Source organism: Yarrowia lipolytica, chromosome 1C (assembly GCF_001761485.1).
Source record: "Yarrowia lipolytica chromosome 1C, complete sequence".
Classification (NCBI taxonomy): domain Eukaryota; kingdom Fungi; phylum Ascomycota; class Dipodascomycetes; order Dipodascales; genus Yarrowia; species Yarrowia lipolytica.
In genome coordinates, this window is record NC_090772.1 from 1,646,791 (window position 1) to 1,660,616 (window position 13,826).

General features: G+C 49.4%; 4 protein-coding genes across 4 annotated transcripts; 1 reads left to right on the forward strand and 3 right to left on the reverse strand.

Annotated features, from left to right (window-relative positions):
* Positions 1–720: 720 nt before the first annotated feature.
* YALI1_C16485g (uncharacterized protein) lies at positions 721–1,728 on the reverse strand (the record flags this gene model as incomplete). Its single annotated transcript, XM_501737.3, has 1 exon — positions 721–1,728. One exon carries the CDS (start codon positions 1,726–1,728, stop codon positions 721–723), a length of 1,008 nt encoding a protein of 335 aa, XP_501737.2.
* Positions 1,729–3,059: 1,331 nt separating this feature from the next.
* YALI1_C16515g (uncharacterized protein) lies at positions 3,060–4,778 on the reverse strand (the record flags this gene model as incomplete). Its single annotated transcript, XM_501738.3, has 1 exon — positions 3,060–4,778. One exon carries the CDS (start codon positions 4,776–4,778, stop codon positions 3,060–3,062), a length of 1,719 nt encoding a protein of 572 aa, XP_501738.3.
* Positions 4,779–4,798: 20 nt separating this feature from the next.
* YALI1_C16526g (uncharacterized protein) lies at positions 4,799–5,890 on the reverse strand (the record flags this gene model as incomplete). The annotated part of the gene is made up of 1 exon (XM_068282316.1): positions 4,799–5,890. One exon carries the CDS (start codon positions 5,888–5,890, stop codon positions 4,799–4,801), a length of 1,092 nt encoding a protein of 363 aa, XP_068138417.1.
* A 4,564-nt stretch (positions 5,891–10,454) lies between these two features.
* Positions 10,455–12,746, forward strand: YALI1_C16572g (uncharacterized protein; the record flags this gene model as incomplete). Its single annotated transcript, XM_501740.3, has 1 exon — positions 10,455–12,746. One exon carries the CDS (start codon positions 10,455–10,457, stop codon positions 12,744–12,746), a length of 2,292 nt encoding a protein of 763 aa, XP_501740.3.
* Between the last annotated feature and the right edge of the window lie 1,080 nt (positions 12,747–13,826).

Here is a 13,826-nt window from a genome sequence, read left to right on the forward strand (position 1 = left end):
TCTCTCTGGGTCTCGCAAAGCTTCGTGATTGACCATCTCTCTGCTAGTTTCATTTCTATACGCGATCTGAAAATGTAATCCTTTACTCATAAATTGTGTGTCCTGGTCTACCAATCAACAGAGCATAGAGTACAACGACCGTGCCCTATTCATCATATAAACTGCAAAATCAGCCCGCAGAAGCCATTAATATTCAATCGACTATGGTGGTGGTGTTCCGATGCTAGTCAGGGCACGTAATTCTCACATCATCAGGACAGCCAAGAAAACGCAATTCCACATTCCGGAACCAGTGAGTGATGCAAACTCACAATATCCTCGTCAAATGGTTCAACTTTGACATCACCAGCTGCTCTCTGGGGCTCTGAGGGCTCATCACTTGCCATTTGCATTCTAATCGGACAAACCGACTTCTGTAAGTCAGCTCAACGTAGACCTTTGGTCTTTTCTCCGCCTATCACTCGCACTCCCGCCGCCATTGGAGCTCTTGCCCCTGTCACAATGAACCCCTAGAAGGGAGGCATGCTCAGATGAACCCAGGACTGATGCATTTATAACATCCTCCTTAGGCCTGGGTGCCTGGCTTGCCTCCACTATACTGAAAACAGTTAACTATGTACCAAATATATATGTAGCCACTAGAAGCGACTTGTGTAGTGTATGGCCAAAGAGCAGTTCAAATGCTTAGAAGCCCGTAGTCAGAATATGCTTATTATTAGCTTATTCCCGCTCAACAACTAGCCAGTCGTTGACGCTGGAGCTGACCTTGGCAGGCTCAACCACCTCATTGGCCTTGATTGCCACATCGTGTCTGCTCTTGAATCCCTTGGTGTCGGTCAGAGTCACATTGGTCAGATCAATCTCGCCGGCAGGAACGTTTCCCTTGAGTAGCTCCAGCCAATGTACGTGACCCTCGTACACCACGTCGAGAGCCTCAGCTTTGTTGAGGAACTTGCCATCGAAGGCAAAGTTGTTAGCAGGCTTTCCGTCAGGCACCTTGTAGTACTTGAACCAGTCGTAGATGTCATTGAGAACCGACTTGGACACGTCGGAAATGTCGTTGATCTTGGCGGCTCGCGGGTCTCGAACGTCAATGGCGATAATCTTCCAGTCGGTCTCGCCCTCATCAATAAGACCTAGGGCGCCGACCACCTTGACGGTCTTGACCTGGCCCATTTTTCCGAGAGCCTGGCCAATGTCCACAACGTCAATGGGGTCATTGTCTCCCTCAATTTGGGTCAGGCTGTCCTTGACATGAGGGTTCTCCCACGTCTGGGGGATAGCTCCGTAGTTGTGACAGTAGCCGTGATGGGGGTAGAAGTTTCGCACAAACCGAACCCGGTCCTTCTTCACGTCCTGGGTGATGGGATTGAGCTCGGCAGACTTTGAGATCTCCATCTTGGCGTTGCTCCATCGCGGAACCTCCACCACCATGTTCACCAGATCGCTCTTGGGTTGCTCAAATCGAATCTTGCCGCTGTCGGGGTACACGGGAATGTCATGGAAGGCGGAAATGGGATCGCCAGCCTCGTTCTCAATGTACAGCTTGAAGTCCTTGGTGTACAATTGGCCGTTGGTTCTGGTTTTGTACGACATGGCTCGGGTGACCTGGAAAGACGAAAAGAAGCCAGAAGAGGAGGTTTGGGCACAGAAGAAGCCAGCGCCGGGGCCCCGGAGCCGCGCAGAAATACGGGAGCCTCTCAGAGGACGGACGACCTGTCGCAACATGCTGTTTTGTGTAGTGTGGTGTCTGGGTGAGAAGTGGCGACCAGAAGAGCTGTGCAGTTATGCACGCTTGGGACCAAAGTTGGTGGTGCCTGGAGTGGGCTCACTACGTGTGTGTTTTGCGACGAGTATTGTAAGACAGGTGTATTATATTATTATATAAATCAAATTAGGCAGTCTTAATGACTCATTTATGGCTTCTTTAACCACTCAAAGGCGTTTCCAAGCTGCTAGGTAAGACGTCTGAAATCTCACCAGATACGATAAAGTTATCAGCCGATCGGAGATACTTCGGGGTCGGAAGTTGAGAAGGCAAAATACAACAACTAGACTCGGTGAGTGGCTGGATTTATCGGTGGTACGATGGGAAGGAAAACACTGATATTTCCCTTCTTTATCGGAGTTGATCCAGCGCTTCGCTGGGGTAAGACAGTCGTGCTGCAATCCCCAACAAAAATGTAGATTAAATTTTTTTGGTTGACATTTTGTACAATACTTGAGAATAAGTCAATATTAGTTGAGATTAGTTAACTCGAGCCAGTTAGGGGGGGGGAAAGAGATATCATAGGGTCCCATACGATGGTGAAAATTCAAATATCGGGGTCTAAACAGCCTCAATACTCCCAGTATCTACTACCCTTTAGATTTCCAGCTCGAGTTCTGCCGCTATCTCGTCTCAATGACACCTCTTTCTGACCACTAATGGAGCTACAGTATGTGTATCGTATCGCACGGCTCGAACGACCCTCCAGCCACATTATACTGCAAAAGCAAATAACTGCAGCTCCACAGCATAATAAAATATTTTCGAGGCCGGGTACCGGATAAAACAACCGCACATATGCACAAATGAGAGTCTGATTTAATTACGACTTTTTTACGATATTTTACCCTGTTTTACGATATTTTACCATGTTTTATAATATTTTACCATGTTTTATGATATTTTACCCTGTTTTATGATATTTTTGTATTTCCATATTTTACAATATTTTACGACAAAATTTCAGAATCAAAGCGCGTATACAAATAAATACTCGTACCTCTTCTACTTGTGCTATAATCACTCGTTTAACGACACCTATGAGCTCCCTTTTTACGTCTCTTCGACAACCCCTATTTCTACTTCCGTTGCAATATCTTGCAGAAGTAACCGCCACCAACGGTTATGGAAAAAGAAACAACAATATGCAACAAAGAAACAAAGAATGACATACAAGTGCTCGTCGTTGTGTGATGAGATAAATATTATTTTAAATAAATAAACTGAATTGACCTTTGGGTCTTGGTTCATAGTGGTGGTATCGTACAGGCCGTGTAATATCGTCTTTGGTCTACTCTGGCTTCTGAGCGTAACACGCCATGAATTTGTAGGCGGTGTTAATTTTGGCTCCACTGCCTCTGTCGGCCATCAGTCGGCAGTAGTCCTTGCGCTCCTCATTGTTGAGGTTTCCAAAATGAATCATGAGCGTCGTGGAGAAGAACATGGTGAGAAGATCAGTTAGATCTCCGACTCTACCGCCCCAAGCTCGAGGTAAGGCAGTGTACGCTCTGTGGATGTTGTGAAACCCAGCAGCGTTGAGATGTGAAGCGACATGCTGAGAGGGCTCGATATGCATTCGTCGAGCACGTAGAGCGTTGGTCAGCCGAGACCAGTACTTTTCCTCCAGAGGATTAGGGTTGATTTGGGCAAAGTCGCAGATGAGCGTCTCGATATATCCTCCCGGTTTCAGCACCCGTCTGAGTTCCTTGAACAGGGGCACCCACTGGTCACTCTGAATCAGGTACCACAGACACTTTGCGGAAATGATATCAAAGTAATTGTCTGAAAACGGCAGCTTATCCAGAGATTTACCGGTCACCTGAATGTAGTTAGCAGGTCCTCCTCCTCCTCGTGACTGCGGGACCGTTCCCAGCTGCCACTCGTAGCCGTAGACCATAGCGTCGGGGAAATCGAAGGCCAGTTGCCACGACCACTGTTCCTTTGTGATGCCCTGGAACTCGAGCACGTTTTTGGTGTCGGATGAGTTCTTGAGGGCCAGAGAGCCTGGAGAGAAGAGCAGGGCTCCATGGAGAATGAAACGAAGCGCCATCATGCCCCACAGTTCCGCGATATCGGACTGGTAGCCCTCAAACGCAGACTGCTGGTACTGAATCCATGCTTCTCGTCGGGTGGCGGCGTAGATGAGTGAGTCGGACTCCTTGGAGTTGTTGAGGAACTCGGTGAAGTAGTTGTAGTAGAGGTTCTCTGTGCTTTTTTTGGTGACCGGTTTGTACGACTTGCGTTTGTTGTGTGCCGACGAAGAGGCTGCCGTGATGGGCGTCGGTGGCGGCATGGGCGCATTCTGTGCGTTTTGTGTTGGCTTTTGCGAGTGTCGAGAATGCGAGGATCGTTCGGAGTGCACGGACCGGTTGGAGTTGCCGCTGCGGGCAGTTGCCACTGAGGTGTTGGAGGTCTGTCTCGACAGCGAGAGCTTTGACGACGAGTCCGACACGGTGGTCAGGCCGTCCCACATCATGTGGCCTCCTTCTGTGCGCCTGTGTGGGCCCTTGACGAAATAGGGGGCGTTGGCGGCCGACCCCGCGGGTCCATTAGTTGTTGATTGTTGTTGTTGTTGTTGTTGTTGTTGTTGTTGTTGTGTCTGGGACGGTGGTGGTTGTTGGGCCTGGGGGGTGATTTGGTCCAGGCTGCTGGATGTGGCCGAGGCAGACACGGTCTGTTTGACCGGCTTAGTGGACATGTTCGTGGGGTTGGAGTGTGACGGGTTGAGCTGGCTTGACGGTTGGGGCGGTTGGGACGAAAAAGTGGGCTGCTGGCCGGTCAAGGAGGAGTGTCTTGATTTGGACGAGTTTCTGGAGGAGGGGGAGTGGTGGGAGGTGGAAGAGGAGCTGGAGGAGCTGACACGTGACGAGCCCTTGCTGGTGGCTGACTTGATGACAGCCTTGAGCGAGTTTGACTTGTGCATCATGGGCTCGCCGTTGCCGTTTTGGTGCGCCTGCCCACTAAGGGCATTGTGATGGCTCTGCAAAGTCGAGACACTCGAGTTTCCCATCTTGTTGGTCGGAATGAAGGCTATAAAGCCATTGTCGTCGTCGTCGGACGAGAGATCGGGAGACAGCGGCGATCATGGGGGGTGATTTGGTCCAGGCTGCTGGATGTGGCCGAGGCAGACACGGTCTGTTTGACCGGCTTAGTGGACATGTTCGTGGGGTTGGAGTGTGACGGGTTGAGCTGGCTTGACGGTTGGGGCGGTTGGGACGAAAAAGTGGGCTGCTGGCCGGTCAAGGAGGAGTGTCTTGATTTGGACGAGTTTCTGGAGGAGGGGGAGTGGTGGGAGGTGGAAGAGGAGCTGGAGGAGCTGACACGTGACGAGCCCTTGCTGGTGGCTGACTTGATGACAGCCTTGAGCGAGTTTGACTTGTGCATCATGGGCTCGCCGTTGCCGTTTTGGTGCGCCTGCCCACTAAGGGCATTGTGATGGCTCTGCAAAGTCGAGACACTCGAGTTTCCCATCTTGTTGGTCGGAATGAAGGCTATAAAGCCATTGTCGTCGTCGTCGGACGAGAGATCGGGAGACAGCGGCGATCCGTGGACCAGATGGAGCTTGGATCGGGGAGTGGAGGGAGGGTGGAGTGAGGCGTTGACGCTGCTATTTGACCCGCTTGCTGACACTCGAGCTCCTGCGGGCCCGTCCAAACCTTGCTGGGTGCAACCTTGTTTGTTGCGGGGTTGTGGTGCAGGGGGGGCCGACATGACAGAAGATGCGGAGGACGACGGAGTAGGCACCCGGTGTTCAAAGTCGTGAAGAGACACGGACCCTGTGGCGGTGCGCGGGCCGAGGCTGGAGAAGGACGACGACCGTTTCGATTCTACGCTGCTTAGCGACGTGGACGACCGGTTGGTGGCGCTGCTGGCGTAGCCAGGGTTTCGGTGCTGGTGGTGGTGCTGTTGGTGACTTGCCAGTGCAGGAGCCCCCAGGGTAGAGTTTGAGATACGAGTTTTTGGTTTTGCGGTCTGGCTGGTAGACTGGAAGTGGCCGGGGTCTGGTGTGGGCAGCGCGGCGGGCGAGCCACCATCGCGCCTTTTTATAGACGCCTTTCGCAGCACGTCCAGGTCCTGTTTTTTAGTGACAAACGTGAATAGGTCCGTGGAATTACGGTTCATGGCTATGTTAGCTAGACAATCGAGGGCAAAGGGCCAAGGGCGAAGGGCGAAGAGCGAAAATCAAAAATCAAAAATCAAAATCAAAAATCAAAACCAAAAAAAAAAAGCCTGAAGAAAGACAAGGAGAGGGGAATGTAAGGGAGAAGAGCTAAGACAGCCAATCGATACGATGGCACCCAGTGCGAGAGAAAGATTCAACAAGACTTTGGTCCACTATTCTCACGTGCGGTGAGCCCATTCGAGAACAAAGAATAGCGTCACTTTTCTCCCCAACGGCCACAAAATCTCCTCCCCATAACTGCGCTCCTCATCGTGTCTTAATGGAAGGGCTAATTTGGGCCCGAAAAGTCCAATAGGCTCAGCAGCGGCCTCAGTCAAGCAGCAGCTACAAGGGCAGTTTAATGAGGTGTTTGTCGGAGACTTTCGGGAGACTGAGATACGAGTGTACTGTCGCAGACGGGCGTCTGATACTTTGTGCTAGAAGCTGACTGTTTGAATACCATGGATGGAGGCTTTTCTGATGACCAATCAGTAGATACAGTATCATGTCCTATCGTAGATAGGACGTGTTTTGGAAGCGATCGTGTCGTCTGTGCAACATAAATGTTCGCTCAAAAACAGCCCGTCTCGTGTTGTCTGGGTCTCTAGTGTCGTCTGGGTAGTGTCGTCGGGGTCCCTAGTGTCGTCTGGGTCTCTAGTGTCGTATGGTGTGGTGTCTCTGTCCTTGTGTCGTGTCCCTGCCTCGTATCGCCCTGCTTTTGCCTGTCACTATCACACCCTGCAAACGTCATACTCACTGAAAACAATCCGTCCAAAAGTCGCGTGCTTGGTGCTCGGGTCGTCAGTCGCGGTCGGTCCAACTAGAAAACAGTACAGAGGAAACACAAACGCACACGTCACGTCCAATACCACCCACCATGATCTTCACCTCTTGATCGACACGGACTAGCCCCTACGTGATACACTACCATCAGAGTTCGCGCCGTGGAAAGACAATGACGGTGTGTTAAAGAATACAGACACTGCTATTGGGAATGCTCCTACTACCAATAGATCCATCGCATTGAGAATTCCATTTCACACACTCGTCCACTGCGATACGTACGATAGCTACAATAGTCCTTGCCTTGTACCACCAACTGTTTTGGCGTCCAGGGCCTACCTACCCCAACTTTGATATTACTCTACTCCACAACTGCACGAAAAATAGCCCAACAAGACGACGCACAGAAAGAGTGGACTAAAAATACAGTAGTCAGGTCAAAGAGACGATCGAGTAGCGGCCCCTCTATGCTATCGGCACACCACAAAATATTGAGTAATTCAGTTCAGTCGCGACAGACAGAGACACACTATATTTCTTGCTGTGGCGCTGAAATTTTGTTTCCATCTTTTAAAATATATATATATTTTTTCGTGCAAGATTCACATGCTTTTACAGTTCAGGCTGCATGTTGCACCAAACCCAAACACTTAAATGGCCCTTCTAAATTACGAGTCAAAGGCACAGGCCGCTAAAATCGGGTTATTTTGGCGTTTGCACTCCAGGGACCAATTAGTAAGGGGACTAGCTCGCGTTTTGATTACTAAGCCCGGTATCATTTTCCCTCCAATAGCCGATTTCCCACCGACGATCTCCACACACCGAGCTCACATGTGCATGGAAGCGACCCAATCCATGTGGGACCGTTTTTCGCTTGGGTTGCTTTAATTACGAGACAATAGGCGGGACTGGAGTTGCACGTGACGTCTGTAGAGTTTGGCGAGGTTGAGAACTTGCAATGATTCGGGAAAATTGCAAGTATTCGGGGCACTGCAGACTGGTTGAATACGTTGTAGAGGTTAGGGCGGCGGAGAGAGTAATCTCTTGTTCATCTTTTGTTTCTGCAGCTGCTGTAATATAAGACCAGAGGTGGTTATTTGGAACTGCATGGATGCATTGTTGAGTGCGGTACTTGTACGAGCACGTTCAATATATATATACTGTATATATATATCGGGTGAAAATCAGGAGAAATTGAATAAAATCGGAAACCGTTTGAAAAATAGTCTACAAGTATAACAAAATAACAAAAGGTGGCAAGGTGGCAAGGTCGCAAGATCTCCTCCGCCTGAATGAATGTTGTTCGGAAGCCGATCGGTAACTTCTTCCGACACTCTAAAGATTCTAATCCCAGTCTGACGACAAAAATTGCTTGATTGCAGGGGGAACAAGTGGTAATACCAGTATCGTTCGGAATGTATTGTATTGTAGGATACTGATTATATATATATAAAAAACCTTTTGCGGTACGAATCAGTACTTGTACTGGATTGAATAGAGGCTTCCATTTAATTGTGTACGCCAAACGAGAAGGATTTGTCTCTTATATGAACAGCGATGAGAACAGTGGCAAGCTTGTATCTACCGTACAGTATCGTACACTGGTAGAATATATTATTCAGCATGAGTTTTGTTGGTACCGTATTTGACGTGTTGATCTACATACAGTACAAGCACATTAGCCGAGGATGAATACAGAAGATACAGTAAAAGCTGGGGTCTCTGTAAAATTGATCTGGTTATACAGTACATATGACGTAGAAGTATATTGTATTGTACATCTTGCACTCGTACCATACAGTAGTATTGTACATACTGCACTCGCATCTACCACACTCACCACACTCACCACACTCACCATACTCGTATTTCGGCGAATGATTACACTTTGCAAGGTTCTCCTGGAAAAGAAATTATCTGACCGTGCTGTGTCTGTCAATCCAGTCAATGTCTCGGAAGGACTTTGCAGTCTCAGAAATAAGGTTGCAGATTTTAAAATTATACGGGTCTGGTTTTGACGATATGGTCAAGAAATGACGAGGCAAAACCACCCAAACGACGATCGGTCGCGTCTTACCCGTTTGAGCTCGCTTCATGTACCCAAGCCCCATCTGCTGAAATCGCCCCATTTCTGCGCACATCAACAATGGCGCACGCCACCCCACAAGGTTTGTCTGCGTCATGCATCTCTTTGTACCTTGTCTCCACTTCATCTGGTAAAGTGAACGTCATGGACCAGTGCTATATACACGTTTGACTACAAGTAGTGTGGCAAGCTGCTGCTGTTTAGCCAACCCGAGCAGCCACAAACACATCTCCATTCGCGCATACACTGTCTGTTGACGCCTGTTGACATCTGTTGACGTCTGTTGACATTGTGGGGTGTGTTATATGTATCGTACTAGTACCTACCGGTGACGAGTACCGGTATGGGTATGTACTGTACCCCTCTTGTGGATGTCCCTTAATTTGGTTTAATTAAATGCTGCCGGGGTGCCAACTGTTGAGGAGGGTCTTTGGTCTTTGATTCGGGGTTTGCAACTTCCCCACGTCACAATTGGTTGCAATTCTCCGTCTCTGTAGGGCCACCGGTATCGATATGTTTCATCGGGGTTTGTAGCATGCGGTAGTGTCCAGATGCTTGAAAAAGAAATAATACCGTATGTACTGTGCAAGTAATTACAGTAAAAAAATATATTCACGCCCAACGCCCGAGAATGGCCAATCAAAGCGTGCGCCGGTATCTCGTCGATACGGCCATTGTTGGCATCAGCTGTCGTGTGTGCAGGGTGCGCTGCTTGGCGGCACCTGTTCGGCGGTGTTTGCGTTGTTGAGGACAGGACGCAAGAGTAGAGGCGTGTGGCAGAGACATCTACTACAGTAGCGCGGTTGCCACAGGAATGTCTCTGTCGATGATTGACAGCACAAGCCACTGGCACTGGCACCGCGGTGGCGTCGAGGTCGCGCCACAGCCCATCGCATGCACTTCTATGCATAGATCTGGACTGAGTCAGAGACGACCTCAGTAGCAGTATATGCTCTGTAATTGGGAGTTTCAAACGCCGGAAACCAATGCACTTGGCCCCTTGAAACCGAATCTGTCGTCTAAGATTTCCCGCTTCTCTTTTTTCGCCCTATTTTTTTCGGTATTTGAATACATACTTGTCTCCGTTTGGCAGACCCTCAACAGTCCCTCAATTCCCTTAACTCCGCTGACAGTTATTATGCTGCACCGAGCGACCCCTACCCTAACTAAAAAACCATATGCCTGGGACTACTTGAACGTTGGGTTTTAAGTTCCGGCATGAGCTATTAACACCAGGTCGTAGTCGTAGCTGAACGGGTAATATCACGCCAGAAAGGGTGTATCTGGGTCACAAGTGGGCCTGCCCCGAGTCTCCAGCTTCCTCCGGGTCTCTGGGTCCCCTCAACCCCCGAAAACTTGCTCCCAAAGAAACCCATCTCGTCTGCACCAAACGGACTGCATCCAAACTGTATTCTCAGACTCCAACATGACAAGATTTCGGTGATTCAGACGACAACAGTATTGAACTCTTTGAGCACTGTGCGTATAGAGACCAGAGACGGAAGCGACACGAACACGAAAAGTACGCAACAGACTCGTCTCAGACACATCTTCATTGGACGCAGAAACAACACCCAATCATTACACAACAGCAGACACATACACCAAGACATCAACACCACCACGCGGACAGACATCTCACGGAGACAAACAAGATGTCCAAAAAATCGACCTCGCCGCCGTCGTCGCCATCGTCAGCCGGCTCGTCGTCCAAGCCCAAAAAACCTGACCCGGCCGTACGCAAGACCAGATCGAAAACAGGCTGTTTGACATGCCGAAGACGGCGGGTAAAGTGCGACGAGGCTCGGCCAACGTGTATGAATTGCATCAAGGCTGGCCGCAAATGCGACTACAACATGCGACTTTCGTTCCGGTCGGGCCTATCGTCCAAGCTCATGCAGCAGATTGGGAAAACAGAGGTGGGCGAACAAGTGATGGACTTTTCGGATACAGATACCCTGCGGTTTGCACACACGGAAAGCGTGCCGGCCAGCTCACAGCAACCGCCGCTGTATGTGAACTTTCCCGTCAAGGAGGAGTCACAATCGGAAGGCAGGCTCGATCGGGAAGTCCCTAGATTCCAGGTGGTCAAAAAGGAGGATCTCGAGCATGAGTGGAGAGTGGAGACGGTGACGGAGGGAACAGTAACCGAGCTGGCAGACACAACAGATGAGCACAGAAAACAGACCGGGGAGGTCCCAGTCCATCAGCAACAGCAGCCTGCCCCTGTGGTTTTCCAGGCCTACGAGCCGGATTGCAAACAACCAAAGACAGTGGTGGATGTGCAAGTCGAACAAGTGCCGCCTCTTCAGCGCGACATGCTGCACTATGTCCCGTCAGCGACGGAGTCGCCTCTGTCAAACCCCATCGCCATCTTCCTGCTCAGAGAGTATGTGTACAAGCACGGTCAGGGTATCTCATGCTACGACAGATACAACGTGTCTCCTGCGTCGATCTTCGATGATGTCAACCACCACAGCTTGCGGGGCATTTCAAACTTCTGGACCTTCGATGTCCCACTGGCAGCTCTCACCTGTGATTTCTTACTACATGCCGTGCTAGCTTGGTCGGCCTTGAACCACTCCATGTTCGCCCCCGAAGACTCACAGTACAAGCTGCTTGGCATGGAGCATTACCACACATCCATTCAGTTGCTTTCATCTGAGATCCGCATGGGCACCTACAAACACAATCCAATGCCTGCTGCTGCCACATGTTTGATTCTGGCATTCTTTGAGACATATTGTGGCGATCTGGGCAACTGGTTTAGACACATGACCGGTGCCCATGAGATCATCCGAGAAACCACTCTGTCTGAGCTATCTCATATTGGAGAGGTTCACTCCGTTTTCGGCCTCCAGCAGCTGGAGTTGTTGTATTCATATCTCCGTATGGATATCATGCATTCTATAGTGGGTGGAACCGGAACTTTTGCTCCCTGGCAGTTTTGGGCTTCGGTTCCTTCAAGAGTGGCGTCCAACCCTGCAGTCTATGCAAACGACGAGATTCTCAAGATATTTGCACGAATCTGTTTCTACATTGAGGAGGAGAATGTTCGAAAGCGGGGCGGCACAGTCCAGCAGTCGAATGAGCGATTCAACGAGAGTCTCAGCAAGTGGAAAGAGCTCAAAGACATTATTGCTCAGTTCAGAAACACATTTTCTGGTCTTCTGGCACCCCAGCCTCTTCGTGGACCACCGGAACTGTCTCCCTTTGGTCCTAAATCTAACCGAGCCAGTTACCACCATGATCTTGTGGCAGCATTTCTCGCTACAGCTGAAATTCTGTTGCATCGAATCGATCCCAACGTGCCCGTGATGGGATTTGCAGCAATTCCGTTCACAGCAAAGGCGTGTATAGAGCCTATGCTGGAGGTGATTCGTAGCCTGCCGGTCTCTCCCAAGTCGTTTATGGTGTCTGATATTTACACCACCGACCAGACCGGTATATGTCTGAGTCACGGTGAAAAGCTGCAGATACTATGCTCTTTCACCGTGCCTTTCTTCTTGGCAGCTGTTCAGGTGATGGAGCCTGCTCAGCATGAGTTTGTTGCCTGCTGGTTTCAGGATATGTACCAGAGTACTGGTTTCAAGACTGCTCTGATTATCAAGAACTCGCTGCTTCGAGGATGGTCCGATGCGCGAAAACGAATGGCTGCGCGATCTGCTTCTGCCTCTCCCGCGTCTGCTTCTGAGTCGCCCGAGAGCGTGGTTTCCCCCGAGTCTTCCACCTCTTCTGTTACAGAGGGCAAACCCCGAATCCGGATGGATAATGGTACGTTAATGGGCTACGATGGCAAGCCTGTGGACTCGGTGTCTGATCCAGCCAACCGGGTGAGATTTGCGCATGGAGTTCTTGGGGACACGACGGAGATGATACAGAAGTTGAAACTGAGCGAGAGTGAGAGTGATGGCCACAGTCCCCAGTCGCAGCAGGAGCACCTGTGATCGAAGCATTTGTGGACATGAACAAGACGGTCAAATTGGGGAATTTGCATCCTAAAGTTTACCCACACACACACACACACACACACACACACACACACACATCCAAATAGACTAACTTGATTGTATAATAATTTATTAAAGCTGCGCCATTGCGGTGCATTGACCGAGACGGTGATGTGGGTTTTGGGTAGTTTCAGATGGCTATATACAAGATCAGAATGTACATCGCGATATGGAATTCTTACTGGTAATACATGAAAATGACTGGTCTTCGCGACTCGCCATGTTTGGTATGACAGTCACAATATCTAGTGTGTTTCTTACAGGTACAGTACAGTACATACATGTACATGTACGTGCATCTGATACACACGGTACGTATGTGGTTTCTGCCTCATGTATATGATATCACCAGACTGTGGAAAGATTGTATGAGGCTTGGGTGAGTGTGGATGGGTATTTATGGAAGACGAAGGGACACCAAAAGTACCACAATTATCATGTTTGGAATGTCTTCGCAGCCGCAGAAAAAGTGTCATATCTGCCACTTGCATTACTCACTCGCCAGCTACGACAAGCATGTCAAGAAGTGCGAGGAGATGTACAACATTCGGTGGAACAGGGAGAAGGAGGAGATTCAGCTGGACAACAAGAAGACGACGTGACTGGGGTTGGTTGAGCAAGGTCGATTGGTTTGTTCCTGTGGTGGTTGGTGGTGGTGTTGGTGGTCCCGGTTCCACGTTCGAGATGGCAAAGTTGGAGGATATGCTTAAGAGGAGAGCTTTCGATATCCTGTGAAGTGGAGCAATTATATTACAAGTATATTGGCTATTCTATCTCGTCATGATGTAGTTGACGTGGATGAAGTGAAGTACAACAGAAGCAAATGTAACTAATTTCAAGTACAGTACGATACTAAACGAGTTGTATCCACCTCTGTGTCATTCAATTGGCCCAAATATCAAGTTTCTATGAGACTGCTCCTCAGATCATACTGGCGCTCAGGCAAAGACGAAGACTATACGTACGAGTACATACTACATCTTTGAGACGAAAGCAAATATCTACCTACAGTACATG